At 35.9% G+C, this 19,731-nt stretch overlaps 1 protein-coding gene across 1 annotated transcript in view; it reads right to left on the bottom strand.

Moving 5' to 3' along the window:
- Window positions 1–19,731, bottom strand: part of HMCN1 (hemicentin 1) — a 470,019-nt gene that overhangs the window by 253,051 nt on the left and 197,237 nt on the right. Inside the window, 2 exon segments of the mRNA XM_030936855.1 lie at window positions 13,546–13,821; window positions 18,778–18,899. Of these exon segments, the coding sequence (XP_030792715.1) occupies window positions 13,546–13,821; window positions 18,778–18,899 (398 nt within the window).

Genomic DNA, 19,731 nt, shown 5'->3' with positions numbered 1-19,731 from the left:
TCAGGTGATAAGGGGGAAAAAATGAACAGTTCTTTCTCTTCGGAATTTATTGAAACGCACATTTATTCATTCCCATCTTCCTAAAATGTTTCTCGTGTCTAGCTATTGACATGGAATTGCTGCAAAGATTCAAGCAACTCTCAGAATTTTTGTCCAAACTTGGTGTCTTCCAATATAGTCTGCCAGAAAAGGCCTGGCATCTCTCCCAGCAAGAATCCCACTGGTAGGCTCTGTAGTTCAGATATCCAAGTAAAAATAAGCCAGTTACCCAAACCAGGATGCAGAGAGCTAAGAGGTCATTGAGCAAATACAGCCTGGATATAGGGTGCTACTCAGGGTCATGAAATAAGTCTGTGTGCAACACACAGATGGGATGACATCATACCACAGGAGGTGAGAAATTTACCATTCCCCCAGAACATTCCTGCTGATTGCTGGGCATGGTTGCTTACGCCTATAATCCCAACGCTTTGGGAGGAAGAGGCGGGTGGATCACCTGAGTTTGAGAGTTTGAGACCAGCCTGACCAACATGGAGAAACTCCGTCTCTACTAAAAATACAAAACTTAGCCAGGCGTGGTGGCACATGCCTGTAATCCCAGCTACTCAGGAGGCTGAGGCAGGAGAATCGCTTGAACCTGGGAGGTGGAGGTTGCAGTGAGCCAAGATCATGCCACTGCACTCCAGCCTAGGCAACAAGAGTGAAACTCCTCACAAAAAAAAAAAAAAAAAAAAAAAAAAAAAAAAGAATATCCCTGCTGATAAGATACTTAGAACATGAACAAATTCAGAGGAGCAAAATTAGATTTCCACCAAATAACAGTTGAATAAAAATGGTCAAATTGAATTAGCCTTTACTTAATCAGGTTAAATAATGATATAATAGATCTCACTATAGTTACTTCAACTGCTAATTTTTTAATTCCTAGAAAAACCTCCTTACTTTAATGAAATAGTTTCAATGGAGCAAGAACATGGAAGTGAAGAACCACAGTTCAACTCCATCAATGGAGTAACATAATTTGCCAACTAAAAAACTGAATCTGCATCTCTTTATGTGCAATGTAAAACCCCATTTGGATAGGAAAAATACATAGTACTAATATTGGATTTATAAGTCCGGAGTTCAATTTTAGGTTTTGGAGAGAAGTAATCCATTTTTACTTGAGATTTCCAATCTCATATCACCACCATCATCACTGTCACCATTATCATCACCACCACCACCACCATGAGCAACCAACACCATCATCATCAAGAACAACTTGCTTTTGATAGCCAAAGCAATGGGAACACAGCACTCTAGTAGGTGGCAAGGTATTAATTTGCTTTTAATTTTTTAATTATAACAAAAGCAAAATATATGTTTTTGTAATTTCCTATCAATAATTTAGAAGAATTAAATATAAATATAAAATAAAAACCAACACTACTTTAAGAATTGGGTATCTTAATACACTATTAATGGTAAGATTAGCAAAAATGAAGTGTAAGTGGCCATGAAAACAGCTATCTCACTGCCTACAAAGACTAGGGAAGAAAAAAATCTCACCTAACTCTCTTGGAAACTGCCAACACTATCTTCAAGCTCGGGAGACATATTTCCTGTCAGCTGGGTCTGATTTGTTGCTCTTAAGCCTCTGGTAGGAAATTTCTCATAGAAAATATCTAAGGACTTTTTCTTCAAGGTTATTTAATTACCACCAACAAATTAATTAGATAATGCAAATGATTTAATTACCTAAGTCACAATTAGCAATATTTATCACCACTGGTATATTTAGAATACTTGGGTAAATTTCTATGTGTTTTCATTTTTTCAGCCAACAAACATTTATTGAGTACTGACTATGTTTCAGACACTTTATGTCTTCAAAGATCTCACAGACACTATAAAGTATATTATGCAAAATTAGGAACTAAATCTCTTTCTAGTAGTCAGTTCATTGAAATAGGAAAGTGGTGCTTTCCTTCTGTCAGTGCCTATTACATGCCAGGTATCTAACTCTAGACCAATCATTTATTTTCCACACTAATACTATGTAGTAAGTGTTACTGCCATTTTACAAATAAACTATGACTCAAAATGGTTAAATAATTTGCCCAGTCACTCAAAGGTGGAGCTGGAATTCAAATGCAGACATTGCTTGCTCCATGGTTTCCGTCTGTAACTTAATGGGAAGTAATAATACCTACCTCATGGCATTATTATGGATTAGCTAGGTTAATACACATAAAACACCTAGAACAATGCCTGGCATGTAGTAGGCATGATGTAACCTTTGCTATTATTAGTAGTATTCCTCTATATAGCAAAGTGTGATAAAGAATGACCAAATAAAGTACTATAGCATTTAAAATACATCTGTGCATATGTACTATCTAGACATTTACAAATGAAAGTTGATCAACACAATCCTCACACTTACATACCCCATTTAGATTATATACCCTATTTCAGCCTGTGCACGCTGGCTCACAACTGTAATCCCAGCATTTTGGGAGGCCAAGGTGGGAGGATCACTTGAACCCAGGAGTTCAAGACCAGCCTGAGCAACAGGGTAAAAATCTCTCTCTACTAAAAATACAAAAATTAGCCTGGCATAGTGGTGCACGCCTGTAGTCCCAGCTACTACTTGGCAGACTGAAGTAGGAGGATCACCTCGGCCCAGGAGGCAGAGGTTGCGGTGAGCTGAAGGTTGCAGTGACCCGAAAGTTGCAGTGAGCCAAGATCGCACCACTGAACTCCAGCTTAGATGTGAATGAGACCCTGTCTCAAAAAAAAAGATTATATACCCTATTTAAAAACAATATTTGTTATATCTTATTTAATTCTTCTGAAATTTGAAATATTTCTAGATACTTAAAATTTACTACAAACTTCAATAAAATAGGTAAAATTAGATTTTTTCCTCTGTTTTACTGATGGAAAAAGCGTGCTACTTACCATGTCACGTGGCACATGTTAAAAAGAGTATGATAATATAATAAGCATGTGGTTATAATATTATTTTCATACTTAGTGAAGTAATTCTCATCATTAAATACTGACTTCATCAACCATCTTGAGAAATATTTCCTTTTTTGTTGCAATGTTCTCTCTGGTGACATGGCCTAATTAATGACAGACATCTACCCTTTCCTGATACCACAGAAGACAATTAATACTTCTAATGTTCATACAGAAATAACATCAAGGAGAAAATGAGGCTTTGTCTGGCACTTTGATTTCCATGTCACAACATGTGATTACGGAGGAGATGTCAGCGACACGTTAAATATACTCAAATTGAACAAAGACTCCTGGGTTGGTCCTCAGCCTTAAAAATCCTCCTCATAAGGGAACAACCAGTGGAATCAACAGAAAACTATTTATGTTGTCAGATAAATAGGAAAACAATCTTAAAACCTTAAACTTCTACTATATATGTAAAAACTTCCCCTTCTCTCCCACACTTATGTAAGCTTTACTCAGAAGCAGTATAAGCATTTGAAAATTAAGCAGCCACTGTATCAACTTAACAGTGACAAATTGCTTTAGCCTATTTTGTAAAATTTTGCAAAAGTCACTCACATGATTTTGTTTCTAAATTGGGGTGAATTAATAATATAAACAATACTTTAAAGATAACAACTATAAATTTTTCATGAGATAATTACCAGATTTTGTTCTAAAATATGGTTTTAAATGCAAGCAGTAATATGCTGGCTTGTGTTGCAACTGGAAAAGAAAGTACTCACATAATGACATTTCAAACTGCTGATGTGATTCAAATAACCCATTGAAGTTAACATGGAAACATGACAGATAAGGGTAATGACCAAGACTTCCCTATAGTGTTATTGCTACATTGAGGTTCATTCAGCAATTAAGAAATTATACATCTATTGGGTGCAATTATGCTTTTTCCCTCTGTGCAAGGCACTATGGGTTTAAAAAATGACAATGTGATATTGTGAAATATATATTTTGCTTTGTCCCATTTCCTGACATATAGCTCCTAAAATCCTTTGAATCTCGGTAGTGGTAAAAGTTTATTTTGCATGCTAATTGGTGACTGGTGGTACCCAGATGGCTTCAGGATGGGGCTAATCACCAGAAAGACCAAGGCAGGATGGAACTTTCAACCCCACCCTCAAAATCCGGGGAAGGGAGAGGAGATGAAGGCAGAGATGATTACGGATGGCCCGTGATGTCATCAATCATGTCTACAGAAGGACATCTCCATAAAAACCAAAAACAAAAAAGCCAGAGTTTGGAGAGTTTCTAAAATAGCTAAACATGCAGAGAATAGCCGAACACATAGAGGTTCCTGGAGGATGGTGTGAAGCTGTGTGCCCGCTTGATCAGAAGCATAGGAAGCCCAGGGCTTGTGAATGGCATTTAAAGTATGTGCAGTTTGATGGGATTAAGCCCTTAACCTGTGGGGTCTCATGCTAAATGAGTTGATTTCTGAATTGAATTAAATTCATGGGCACCCAGTTGGGGCCTAGAGAGTTGGAGATTTGGTTGTTGGTGTGGAAAAAAAACTTACACATTTAGAAGTGCTGTAAATTGAAATTGACCATAGTAAATAATAGCAGTCTGTGAGGATTAGATGAAGTAAAGTATGCTATCAACTCCCAAAATTTAAAAAAATGTTAGTTGGTAGCTTTCTTTAAATAATTTAGTGGGTTGATATGTTTGCTAATTGCTCATTTGGTCTCTCTTCCCAGCAGTCAATACATTGAGAAAGGAGTATCGTTTTTCCTGCTACTGCATTCTATCATTTAGCCTCTCCAACACTTAGACATCTTTTCCACCAGCTCACTTAAAGCCATCAGGTTTGGCTTAATACACATTTTCACATAGTCTATTTTTGCTGAAAATTAAAATGTCCACAGTGTATCACTTCTTCATAACAATTTTCTTATACACCTTGAATTACTTATTAAGTCATCCTTTTTTACTTTTGTTTTTGTTTGAGATGGAGTCTTGCTCTGTCACCAAGGCTGGAGTGCAGTGGCACAATCTCAGCTCACCACAACCTCCACCTCCTGGGTTCAAGCGATTCTCCTGCCTCATCCTCCTGAGTAGCTGGGATTACAGGCACGTGCCACCAGGCCTGGCTAATTTCTGCATTTTTAGTAGAGACCGAGTTTCACTATGTCGGTCAAGCTGGTCTTGAACTCCTGACCTCAAGTGATCTGCCTGTTTTGCCTCCCAAAGTGCAGAGATTATAGGCATGAGCCACCGCACCCGGCCCTTTTTTTTTTCCTTTTATAATCTACATAAGCCTAATTCTTTAGTCTTTCCTTTTAAGTTCTATTTAGAGACCCTTTAATATTTCTCTCTTTTAGGTTTTAGAGAGCATTCTCTTCATCTAAAATTAAAGTACTCTAACATCTTTATAGTACATAGATTCCCTGGATGAAAGGCAAAAGTAACTGAAACATGATATTCATTCATACATGTTATTGCATGAAATTGGAATGTTTTATAACAGAAACTTGCCCCTAACTATGGAGATGGTAGATTACATTTGGCAGATAAATTAAGTGAATACCCAATTTTTCCTACAGAAAAGCCTAATTTAGTTATCAGTTGAAATTCTGCATTTATTCCTTTTCATAGACCCCATTTTGGTTCAGAAAGAATTTAAAGGACTTTACTCTGTAACACAGTCCTACAAAATTCCAGATCCTTAAGCTTTCAAATATGAATGTTTGTAGAATCAGATGATCTAACTTGACATTTTAAGTCTGATTGCTTTATGATACTTTTTAATTTAGAAATAATTCCATGTGGTAGATGCTTGTTAAGTACCAAATAGATTTTTAAAATATGTAGAATAACTTCTGAAATGTTATAGATACGAGATAAACTTCCCAACAAGTGGAACAGTTATAAGTAATCCATTCTGAAGACCAAGTGAGGTCATCATCTCAACACCAAAGGTCTTCAGGTGAATTCTATGTACTTACCATTTTTAAATATATCTCATACTCTTTAAAAAGTATTCAGAGGGTTAGGTGCGGTGGCTCACACCTGTAATCCTAGCACTTTGGGAGGCTGAGGTGGGCAGATCATGAGGTCAGGAGTTCGAGATGAGCCTGGCCAGCATGGTGAAACCCCATCTCTACAGCGATTTTCAGGGAGCAAGGGAAGATAACCATAAGGTCTGACTGCCTGAGGGGTCAGGCAAAATAGAGCCATATTTTTCTTCTTACAGACAGCCTATAAATGGATGTGCAAGTAGGAGAGATATCACTAAATTCTTTTCCTAGCAAGGAATATTAAATATTAAGAACCTCGGAAAAGAATAGCATTCCTGGGGGAGGTCTACAAATGGCCACTCTGGGAGTGTCTGTCTTATGCAGTTGAGATAAGGACTGAAATACGTCCTGGTGTGCTGCAGTACCCTTAGGCTCATCAGGGTGGGGAAAAATTTCCGCCCTGGTGAATTTGAGGTCAGACTAGTTCTCTGATCTCAAACCCTGTTTTCTGTTGTTTAAGATGTTTATCAAGATGATACGTGCACAGCTGAACATAGACCCTCATCAGTAATTCTAATTTTGCCCTTGCCTTGTGGTCTTGCTTTGCCCTTTGAAGCATGTGATCTTTGTGACCTACTCCCTGTTCGTACAGTCCCTCCTCTTTTGAAATCCCTAATAAAAACTTGCTGGTTTTGCAGCTCAGGGGTCACCAAGGTCCTACCAATATGTGATGTCACCCCCAGAGGCCCAGCTGTAAAATTCCTCTCTTCGTACTCTGTCTCTTTATTTCTCAGACCAGCCGACACTTAGGGAAAATAGAAAGAACCTATGTTGAAATATTGGGGGCTAGTTTTTCTGATAAACATATTTAAATAAGCTTTAAGTCATTTTAAAAAGCAGTAATTTTGTGGCATAAGCTGATACCATTCCTCAGTTATTTCTACTAAAAAGCACTTTTACCACTCTACTGAAAAGAACTTATACCACTCTACTGAAAAGAACTTATACCACTCAACATGCAGTGATGGAACTGTTGTCGTATCCTTATACCTAACAGAACTAGGAGCTGCCTACAAATAAACCTTGGGAAGAATTATTTTCTCCAAAATAAACTTTTTACAACTCAACTTTTTAATATTTAAGGGAATATATCACTAGATCCTTACCTTATAATCTATACTTCCATTTATATAAAGCAGATAGGAGATGTTTCTTCTTATAAATTGACCTAAAATCTATTTTTATCTTAAATACTGTTGCTTTTCTTTTTGAGAGGCATTATTTGTTAATTTATGTTCTTAGTTATTTCTTATTTTTAAACATTTATTTTTTCAATTATGTTAAATATGAAAGTTATAAAGCACATTCTCAATATCTAGAAAACAAAGAGAACAAATTACTCATACATAATTCAATCCTCTAATAAAATTAATGTGAGCATTTAAGAAAATTTAAATTCTATTTACACAAAGTTTAAAAATAATCCATTTCTTTTAAGTATTTTTTCAAGTACAGAAAAGCATGAAATGATTTATGAAAAATGCAAGTTAACTGCCTGAAGTAGATCTTAAAAAGGAAAAACAAAAAAACTACAAGTCAAAAAGTCACTTATAGTTTTGCTGCCCCCAAACAATCATGTACACATTTTGTATATATCAATCTAGTTATCTTTTTTCTCCTAGCATAGCAGTGTCAGCTTCCATTTGTTTGTTTGCATAGCTGGACTTTTGAGTCTTATGGTAAACCCTGCTTGAGGGTATTCCTTTCCTGGGGAATTTCCTGTGTCTAAGGATACCATTATCCTCGTGGTAAGGAATTCTCATAATGAAGTAAGCATATCAACTCATTTACATTCTCACATGCTCATCAGTGTGGCTGATTCAAACAGTCATAGCTTCTGAGGTTAGCTTTGCCTCCCAAGGCTTTTTTGATGAGTTGGTAATGAGCTTGATAATAGTCACTGAGGGAAGTTCACCAGTTCTTCATACCATGGCTTCTCCAATTTGGATTTTTTTGTTTTTCCTTTTTAAGATCTACTTCGAGCAGTTAAGTTGCATTTTTAATAAATCATCTTAAGAAAGCTATATATTTGTTATTTTTCTTGAACTGTTGGACATTTGAGAATGTCCTTTTGATGGCTTTTTATAGGAAAGACATATTAACTGGATTAAATTCTTGGATTCCATTTTTTGTTTAAAACTACTTGCATCTTTCTTATTATTGTGTCAGTTGGAATTCTCAATTGCAAACAACAGAAACCAGGTTGGCTGACTTAAGTAGAAAAGGAATTCATTGGGAAATTTTTTTCTGAGGTACAGAATCAAAAGGAAACTGGATATCAGATAGAAATGGTGTGGCTAGACCGCTGAGAACACAGCCAACATCAGTCTGTTAAAGTGATGGTGAAGGGCCACTGGGACATTTGCTTCTGCTGTTGGACTCTAAATTCCATGATGCTGCCAAAATTGGAATTTTTTAAGTGTTCATGGTCTTGGCAAGAGTGAAAGTCCCACTGGGAGCATATTAGTGGCTGGCTGTGGGTCATGTGATCTAGGGAATAAGGAAAATGAATTATCTGACCTCACTTGTTTTCTGCTTCCCACCAAGATAATAAATAATTCCTCTCCAAATTAGGGAAAGTATTCAGACCCTAAGAGCAAAATTATGACAAATATCCACTGCAATTATCTTCTAGCTTTTAGCATAAGAAGTCAGACACAAATCTGATTTTATCTTTCTGTTTACAATGGGTTTAGTCATATGTTTATGGGGAATGAGTAGATTCTCCTACTAGTAATTTCAAATTTAGCCAGGATGTGTCTAGATGAAGTTCTCCCTTCATTTACCCTGGTTAATCTACTCACTCAAGACAACTTTTTCTCCCTAGAACAATTTTCTTCAATTATATCTCGGACTATTTCTTTAGTTTCAATTGTCTTTGTTTCCTAAACTCCTATAAATTTTAGATTAAACTTTTTTTAATTTCCACTAAAAAAATCATATTATTCAACTGTTAGTTCTTTTCCTCAATATTCTGAAAGACTTCTCAAATTTATGCACCACATCCATGATTTTTTATATAGTATAAATTCTGCTCTTCAGTGCCTCTACTACATATTTGCACTAAAATTTGCATTTTAAAAATCAAACCTTTTCTGACTTCTTCCATTCCACTTATTATTATTACTATTATTATCATTATTATTGAGATGGAGTCTCACTCAGTTGCCCAGGCTGGAGTGCAGTGGCGTGATCTCAGCTCACAGCAACCTCCGCCTCCCAGGTTCAAGAGAGTCTCCAGCCTCAGCTTCCCAAGTAGCTGGGACTACAGATGTGTGCCACCATGCCTGGTTAATTTTTGGTATTTTTAGTAGAGACAGGGTTTCACCATGTTAGTCAGGATGGTCTCAATATCCTGACCTCATGATCTGCCTGCCTCAGCCTCCCAAAGTGCTGGGATTACAGGCATGAGTCACCTGTGTTCAGCCCATTCCACTTATTATTGTCCTTTTGTCTTAGCCGGTTCTTGCTTTATGTTATGGTTTGAATGTGTCTCCCTGAATTTGTGTGCTAAAAACTTAATCTCCAAGGTAACAGCTTTGGGAGATGAGGCCTCATGGGAGATGTTTAGGTTTCTGCCCACATGAAAACATTAATACCCTTATTTAAAAAGCTCACAGGAGTAGATGTGCTCTTTTGCTTTCTTTGTCTTTCTGCCTTCTACCATGTGATGATGCAGGAAGAAGGGCTTCACTCTTCACTAGATGCCCCAGTCTTGATCTTGGACCTCCCAGCCTTCAGCACTGTGAGCCAATAAATTTCTGTTCACTATAAATTACCCAGTCTCAGGGATTCTGTTATAGCAGCAAAAAAAACAGACTAAGACACCGTGTGAATATACACTGTCATCTAAAAGAAGTGAAGTCTTTTTGAAAGATAATGGGCAGGCTAAATACTTTTTCCCCTTGTCTCTAGAATAAGCTGCTTTCAAAGCATCCACTTCTTCTAAGTATTCCCTGCCTGCCTTATTTTGTTCCTCAGCATTTCTACTTAAGTCCTATGCTTCATTTCCCCCCCACTGTTTTATTTATTTCGATAGTTTTCTGTTTATTCATCTTCAAATGAGGTGACATTCATCCAAAACTAGTGTCTTTTAACAAAGTGTTTGGATGGACTTGACTTCATTCTCACTCTGCTTCTGTTCTGGAGGAGCTGAACCCCCTTTTCAGCTCTGCAGCTGAGTGAGAGTCTGACGTACATGGCTCCTTGCCCAGTCCTCATCTATGGAGCTCTTTTGGCTGAGATGTGATGCTCCCCTCTGCAACCATCTGTTTCTAAAATTCCTAACTGACACTCTTATCAATGTTTCTCTTGCTTTCAAATACTTTCATTGGTGGGAAACATACATCCCAGGTTACATACATCCAAGGTTACAATTTTCTACCTGGGACCAGGTTGCCTGCTCATTTACTATCCTGCTAGTTCCCTAACTGGATAGTTAGAGCTAGTATGAGAAAATAGCATTCTGGCTTCTTCAAAGAGTAACATTCTCTTTTTGGAGCAAAAAACAGGGACAAAGATACTTCCTATTTTCATGTGAACAGAAAAAGGATGGAGCACTGTTAAGATTTTCATTCCAGTGATCTTAAAATATAGATAAATATTCTATATACACATTTATATAAGAAAAAAATCTTTATATGTAATACATATAAAATTCCTCCTAGGATTTTTGCTGCTGTTAATTGCTGCTAGGTTTTAGTATTCTTTAGCCTTGTCTTTTTGAAGTCTTTATATATAATTTATTGTCAGGTAAAGAAAGGCTGCAATACTAGACATATACTATCTTAAAGAAGAAAATTCTTGCTAATTATATTTTGTAAAATTACTACAAAAAACTTGTAAAATCTAGATTTTTAACTCTTAAAAGTATTCCAGATAGAAATAGTTCCCAAACACACCAGTGGAAGCATAACAACATAAATGAGGCTGTGAATTAAGCTACTGATTCCCCTCTAAACAAGAAAACTATTCCTAGAGTTAAGTATTCAATCCAAGGCCAGGCGCGGTGGCTCAAGCCTGTAATCCCAGCACTTTGGGAGGCCGAGACGGGCGGATCACAAGGTCAGGAGATCGAGACCATCCTGGCGAACACAGTGAAACCCCGTCTCTACTAAAAATACAAAAAAAAAAAAAACTAGCCGGGCGAGGTGGCGGGCGCCTATAGTCCCAGCTACTTGGGAGGCTGAGGCAGGAGAATGGCGGGAACCTGGGAGGCGGAGCTTGCAGTGAGCTGAGATCCGGCCACTGCACTCCAGCCTGGGTGACAGAGCAAGACTCTCCCTCAAAAAAAAAAAAAAAAAAGTATTCAATCCAAGTATTATTTTGTCTTTTAAGTTTTCTAAAACTATTTGTTATTTCTGGTTTAAAAAGATTTAACTGCATTAAAGTGAAATTAATTTGTAATATAAGATTTAATGTCAATAGTTTATCAGCTCTAATATTGTCATAAACTTTAGGTATGGCAATTTACTTCATCAAATACCCATAGCTTTCCAATAGTGCATTCAACCATAAAATAATACACTTAGGTAACTACACTTAGCAAAAGTCTCTTATTTTTACTGAGCAATACTATCAATTCTAGAGTATATTTTTGTTAGATTTTTGAAACATCCTTTATCATCAAAATTGGCCCCTCAAACTCAAGGCCAACTAGACAGGCCATAAAATAACACCTCTAGACAGATTTACACCACTAATACAGATTACCCAGTAATGATGTACTGTCATACGGTTTTTATATATATGTTTTGTGTATTATATAACATCTTACCTCAGCACTTTTTAAAATTGCTGGATAATAATGGCTTTATTTTACCAGAAAGAAGAGAGTCAAGGGCTTCTCTTAAAGATACACATTTCTAGATCATATGGTTCATTCTGTAGAATGGATATATATGCTGTTTTCAGAAAATGTCCATGGAATTACTTGAGAAGTCTATTAAAATGCAGATTCCCAGGCCATACACCAGACCTATGGAAAAAGCATCGCTTGATGTGGGGTTAGAAATATGCATTTTTTAAAAAGTCCTTGGGTAATTCCTTACTCATGGAAGTTTGAGAATCACTGCTCTAATGCACTAAACAGAAAAATTATGGACTACAATGTTAACTTGGAGAAACAAGGAAGGCTCTGATTTGTTTACACTCATTCTAAGGGACTTCAAACAAAGAACCAAGATCAAATTTCAGAAGTCCATTAGCATTTATTTTATCTGAAACAATCAGTTCGGTAAAATAGTTCCAGAGTTCTAGTAACCCAAGTTGCTAGAACTTGGATCGACTCATATTATCTAGGCAGTTTCATGTGGAAATGTGGTGAGCCATTTACAAAAGCAACATTTCCCTAGAGGATTCCTCGGATCAACTAACAAAAGATACGCATTCTGATTGCAGCATATATTTCAACTACCAGGGAGAAAACTATAATCAGATGTCAACCATTTTGTTAATTCTCATGGTAGTTTCGCTTTTCTGTCATTAATAACATTCTAAGAGTTAGCCTTGAAACTCAATGGTCATTTTCTTAGGTAACCTTGCTAAAAAGTTACCTGAGATTGTTACTTCGGGCATGTTATAAAATTGTTTCTAATACCACAATCAAATAGACCCAATTCTGGTGCAATCAGTCTCCCACATCAAAGAACTGAAATAAAATATTCTGCTGAGGCAGTAACTGAACCTTTCAGCTTAACAGTGAAAAACTGCCAACAGTAATTTGTTCATTACATTAAGACTCCCAGCTGGTCTATAGACGTTTAGAAGCCAAATATGTTTCCACTGAAAGAGAAACTTTGGAGTGGTTTCTCCTCATCATTTGATGGTCCTGAACAATATATGTTTAGTAGCCATTAACCACATTGCTCATAAATTTGTTTTCAACTATTGGAACATGTAATCTATGAATACATAATTCAAAATTGGCTCACAATTAGTTTATTTTCAATAGGCACTCGTGTGTGTACATGCGTGTGTAAGACAAATAATGTTAAAAACAACTCTGCTTATGTTTCAACAAAATTTCACCAAGATGAGAAGCATCTTAAACCTTTACTTTAAAGGGATTAGTGAGAATTACTACACAATTTAACAACAAAAGGTAAATTAGAGAGTCAAAGAGTTATGTATGCAAAAACACAGTACTTAAATTGGGAAGAAATTGTTTTTTGACCAATTATTAATTAGTATGTTTTGTAAAAAATCCACAAGATGGATTAAAGAATTTAAAACTATTATATTATCCAGAGATAATTTTTATATTGTCTTAAAATAAACATCTTCAACTACTATGATTAGTTATGATTGTATTAAAGTTTCCTATTTGTTAGTGATGTTTTAGTTTCCAGTTTTCTTGGCCATAGACCACTGAGTACACTTAAGCATTCTATCACTCAAAACGATAATTATTTGGGTAGATACTCTCAGATAGCCAACTTGGGAGGACAAAAATTTTAAAAAAAGAAGACAGAAAGATGTCATAATTCAGAATTTACCAAAAGCACTGTACCTTGCACTGTGAGGAAAACTGAAGCGGCTGATGATCCACCTTCACTAGAAACCATACAATGATACTCTCCAGCATCGTTGAATTTCACACTCTTTAGCTCCAATGACAGATTAGTCAAGGTCCTAATTCTCGCTGGCTCTGCCAGTCTGACATCTCTGTCATTCCTCTGCCAGGTTAGATTGTAATCCACTGCGCTGATGATGAGACATGTTAACACTGCTGTCTCTCCAGGAGTGACTGTAACATTTCTAGGCACTTGGATGACTGGAGGCGGTTCTGTGTGAAATCAAAAAATTCAAATCAGGAGATCTAAAAGCCATTTTGCTCACTTACAGATGTGGTTTAAAAACTGAATAAGTATGTATTGAATATCCAGTAGGAAAGATGCAGTGCAACAGAACTTACTCCATTAATGCATATGACTATGAGTCCCCCCAAAATGATCACTGAAAGGATGCTTTAGAAAGTAGTACACAATTACATACCAAAGGATGCTCAAGTCAAAGCTATAAATTATAGACATGAGAGTCAAAGAGGCATGGCAAAAGAGTATAACTTGACTGATTTAGGATTGCAAAATGAGGCCAAGTTTTTATTGATGAAAGTAGCATTTGCGAACTTTTAAATTTTAAAAATATATATTTAGTGTTGTAAAGAAAATAGCACACAAAGGATAGTAGATATGAAAATGACAGTATCATCTTTCAGGGGAGTTACAGTCTCATTAAGAAGACACAGGACAATAGAAGAGTAAGATAAATGTTCAAGCAGAAATGGGGAACAGTTTGATTTAGGAAGTTCAGGTGAACAACAGGAACAGATCATTAATAAAATTGTACACAGAGCCATATACACAAAAGGCATTGAGTAACACATGTGTTTCAGATATGGTCAAAGGCCAATTACTAATTAAACATTTAACCAAGATTTCTGCAGAAAATCACATGTTTCTCTAGTTCGTTGGTTCTTTTTATTATTTTACTTTAAGTTCCGGGGTACATGTGCAGAACATGCAGGTTTGTCACATAGGTGTACGTGTGCCATGGTGGTTTGCTGCACCTATTGACCTGTCCTCTAAGTTCCCTCCCCTTGCCCCCCACCCCCCAACAGGCCCTGGTGTGTGTTGTTCCCCTCCCTGTGCATGTGTTCTCATTGTTCAACTCCTACTTATGAGTGAGAACATGCGGTGTTTGGTTTCCTGTTCCTGAGTTAGCTCTAGTTAGTTTTGAGAGTGAATCTAAATTCTCTCTCCAAAGCTGTCTCTGCTCAAATGCTTTAAAATGATCTCCTGTAGCAATACATTATAAATAATGCAGCAATAAAAACTGCAGTGATCTATGCTGGCTAGAAATTCATGTGTCTGTTTTAGTTTAATATGAAAGTGTGTCAAATATTCAAGATCAAACTTTATCCCCATGCTATTTAAAACTATATATGAGTGCAGATTAATATAATAAGCCCAGAATGAAGAATGAAAACAAGTATACCAAAACCACAGTGGTTATCTCTGAGTGATATAATATGTGTGTTTTCCAAATTTTGTTATATTTATCATTGTTTTCCAAACTGTTTCTAAGTAGTATATGCTATTTTAAGTTAAAAAATGTTTTATTATTTTGTTATTTTTAAATCTTATGAAAATAGCTAGTGAATACATTGGAAAGAATACAGGACAAAGGAAGCTTTGATTGGAGTCTGGCTAGGGTTCACAGATAAAATGCAGGACATTTTGTTAAATCTGAATTTCAGATACAAATACAATAATATTTCAGTAGAAGTATGGCTCGTGTAATATTTGGGTCACACATATGTGATATTCAAATTTAACTGGACATCCTGTGCTTTTAATTTGCTAAATTTGGTAATACTAGGCCACCTAGTTCTACCCCTAATTAGTTGTGTGACTTTAGATAAGTCAATTTAGTGATATTAATAGTTTAGTTTTTCTATCTGAAAATAAGATGATTAATTTATCATAAAGACTCCTTCTAGCTCTCAGATCCCTATGAAACAAACATGCTGAAGGTTAGACACCACTTTCCAGTGCTGCTCACATCTAATTACTTCTTAATGAAGGAAGAAAGACCCAGCTCTCCTCGCTCAATTCAGGGCCCTCCCAGCTCCAGAGCTGCCTGTAGGCCCTTGCTGCAACTGTAGCTCAATTCCTCTTCTTCCACTTCCCTCATTCCCTCACAGGTGCTTTTCCCTAGAGAACTCTCCAAAAACCCTCTTGCATACAAACTCCGCCCCAGATACTAGTTTCTCTTCAAATATAAATTCAAATAAGTACAGGCCAACTTTCTAATAACATACATGAGCAGATGAGATTTGAAATAATGACATATGACACCACCACTGCATAAATACCTCAAGACAAATTAATATTATACACATGGAAATATTTAGACATATGTCAATAAATTTGGTAGGAATAGGGGAGTGATGAGGGAGAATTACAGCAGTTTGTGAAGGAGGCTAAGATTATGGATTATCAGAAATAACCTGTTCTAGGAGTACAAAGAGCAGCCATTCCTGAGTGAAAGCAGGCTGGGATTAGGGTAGCAGAAAGGAAACCTCAATAATGAGGGAGGAAAAGTGACAAGCGTAGGCTTGGGATATGAGGACCATGAGACTGAGAATCAGGAGGCCAGGAATCTACATCTTACGACCTATCTACCCATTTGATCGTAAACAGGTCACTTGCTTTCTCTGGGTTCTGTTTCATTAGCTATAAAATGATAAGGTGGTGTAAGATTATTTCCAAATCTTAGCCTTTCTAAAAGAATATTCTGTAATTATAATTTAAGGTTTCCTGTCACTGATATGCCCTTGACAAGTTTTCTCTCTTCAGATTTTTACCTAAACTCAGAATTTTAGTACTCTCTCTCTCTCTCTCTCTCTCTCTCTCTCTCTCTCTCTCTCTCTCTCTCTCTCTGTGTGTGTGTGTGTGTGTGTGTGTGTGTGTGTGTGTGTTGGGTGAAGGTCATTGTGTTAGTAAAACAATTCAGTACAGATAATTAATATAACTTAGTATCAAACTAAACTACTAAATGTAATTTGAAAAGAATAAGTTTTTCATGCTTCTGCAGTTTCACTCATTAGATTCTATGTGTTTATATTCAATAAAATAGAAGAACAATGCTTTCTACACCTATTGTGCATTTAAAATAATCAATAACCCAATAACTAACATTTCAAATGAACCAAAAGTCCTCAAACATGTCAACTAGGAAAAAAGTGCTGGCAAAAACTGAAGCGACATATTGATAGAACTTGGGCATTTCTTTAAACTGCTCTTGGGTGTTCCTTGACTTTATAAAATAAAATAATACCCATAATGGCATGAGAATATTAGTGTTCAATAATGCTTTGTTTCCTAATACCCCTTTAAAAAATATAAGATCTAATTATCCTGTGAATTTGCACCTGATTCCAGTGTGCTGATAAGTAGTCACAGTGCAGTGGCTGAGCTGGGACCTCAGCCTAGGCTAGGGGAAATTCACAAGTGGGTGGAGCTTAAAGACTGGCATACTAGGCAACAGCTAACCCAGAAAACAAAAAGTCCACTCTTTCAAGTTCAAAGGAGCACTCACTTGTGACTTCTGCTGTTATAGTCATTGCCCTTGCCATCACCGTTTCTGCCCTATTCTTTTTAAATTGACTGAGTGGAAAACAATTCCTGAAAGTCAGCTTGGGCACAGTACAATTTCCTAGTTATTCCATTGCCTGGCTGGCACAGGTCACAGATGGCTACTAGAAGGACATGTGTAGAATACACATATGGAAGTTCCTGACACTGTCAAGCCCAATTCATGACAGTCAGTTCACAAGTTCTTCCTGGCACTTCCCAGTTATTTATGCAAGATGTCTGAATCAACTCACTCAAACCTCTTTCCTTGTTGTCCTTCTCTTAAAAAGTATTGCTGGGAAAAATACTCAAGTGTTCAAGTGTTTGTTTTCCCAGAAGCTGAGGAATGTTGACATAACTCCAATGCTTTTTTAAATTATTGAACATGAAAAAATGAATAGTTTGTGATGTATGTCAACTTGCTAAATTGTTTCAGAAGACAAACTTTTTCTAGCAGTAACAGAATACAAATAGTTTAACTGCAAGAAGAACATGCTTGTCTAACTTGCATGCTTCTGCTTTAAGGTTTTGAAATTACTGATAGCAAACAACAAATCCTAGACTTCTAAATATATGATATACCTATAATTATAAGCTTCCTTTGTCTTAAATTGTCTGAAGAAAATGCACCCCAGTACTAAAAGCAAATATAGACATTGTAACAAATTTCAACAGCAGCAATATATAGGTCAGAATAGGTTACAATTAAACACATAGCAACAGTAGTCCACAAGGCAGGTAGAAAATCATTCAGCCTAAACAAAGTTTCCAATTATAGATAAACACCAAGTAAATGACTTAATCCTGATCATTGATTATAAATGGTAGTCTTTTATCCTCTAAAAATTAGGTGAGATGAGAGGAAAAATTATTTTTTTCACTTTAATGTATTTTACCTTATAAAATAATATGAACTATATCTCCCATCTATTCATAGGAAACATACTATCTGAATGCAAAATAATTAGCATTACTTCTACCCTTCTTAGTGTGAATATTGTAGCCACTGAGGTCCTGTGTTCTTAGAATATAATCGTTTTCATTATTATCTTTAATTTAAATATCACAATCTACTCATAAAAGTGCTCTGCTCATTATGAATATGGGAGAGGAAAAGGGAACATTTAACCTTGTTTTGATCAGAATAGATCCTTCACTTAAATTTTATTTTCTCACGGGAAAATGCTATATGATCATTTCAAAAACTATTCATTAGTCCCTGACAATAATGATAACAATAATAATAATCACTAATGTCTATGAAGTGTTTCTATGTGGCAGGCTCTCTCCTAAGTGCCTTGCATATATTACATATCATTTAATACTCACCGTTTCCCATGAAATAGAGACTGTTCTTGTTGTTATGCTTTTTTTATAGTTAGGGAAACCAAGGTATAATTATTATCCTTAAATAATTAGCCCAAGGAGGGTCATGTATCTGATACATGGTGAAGCCAGGATTTGAGTTCTCAATTCAGTGGAGAGATAGACAATAATAAAATAATCATAAAGACAATTGTATAAACACAAACTGGTTAACAAACATCCCATTTCCACAGCTGCATTAATACTTGGGCAACTGCAAAGAAATTAGTGGTAATTACCTGATACATCAAAAAATGTCTGTGCCCGTCCAGTACCTGCACTGCTGACAGCGATACACTCATAGAAATCTTCGTCAGACAAAGTGACCTTTTCAATATCTAAGTTCACACTGGCAGATTCTCTGGAGGTAAGATAATGGAAAACTTTTAGTTACTATAAAATAAGACCAAGTTGAAAGTAATGATTCACTATTTTTTTTTGAAGTTTCATTCAAAAGAACAATGTAAATAAAATAAATTTATCAAACTGCAGGGTTCTTTTTAACTTAAAATGACATGCCATTTATATTTTACTAGAATGTGAGGCTTTTCTATACTGAGCAAAAGATACAACATAATAATTATAGAGGTTGAAAATTTATTTAGGGAAATATTTTGTAGCTATGTCAAAATATAAGATAACAGAGCTGGCAAAGAAATACTCATTAATCCTCTCTCCTTTTGTTTTTTCCAGTTTTTGGTCATGTCAGTAGGAATCTTAGACAAAGCAATTTAATTAGGCAATATACAAATTTGAAGGTAGGAAATCTACTTTTTGATTCTAAGAAGATAAATTCTCCTTAACTTTCTTTTAGATAAGCTCCACATGGGGCGATAGGCCATATATCGTTCAACCTACGTATACAATGAGAAATGAAAACAAATGAGCAGTTTTATAGTTAAACTCTATCAGTTAGGTTAAAAAAAAATCCCTCTACTATATTATGTACTCATTCATTTAATAAATATTTATTCTTTGTCCCCTAACACTGTTCAAATTATTTCTCATTTTCTGGAAGTGTCTTAATAATAGATATTTAATCTTTGTTTCAAAGAGCTCAATGATCTACAAAAATAGGCATTGTCCTGTTTTAAAGTGTGGCTGAAATGTCAAAAATGTTTTCATAATTTTTCTCCTGTATCATCTGTAGCTACTTATAACCTTAAAAAAGTCAAGACACAGATAAGGTAAAA

The sequence above is a fragment of the Rhinopithecus roxellana genome, chromosome 8 (assembly GCF_007565055.1).
Source record: "Rhinopithecus roxellana isolate Shanxi Qingling chromosome 8, ASM756505v1, whole genome shotgun sequence".
NCBI lineage: Eukaryota > Metazoa > Chordata > Mammalia > Primates > Cercopithecidae > Rhinopithecus > Rhinopithecus roxellana.
The sequence above is the reverse complement of the archived record's forward strand: the minus strand, read 5'-3'. Positions and strand labels throughout refer to the sequence as shown.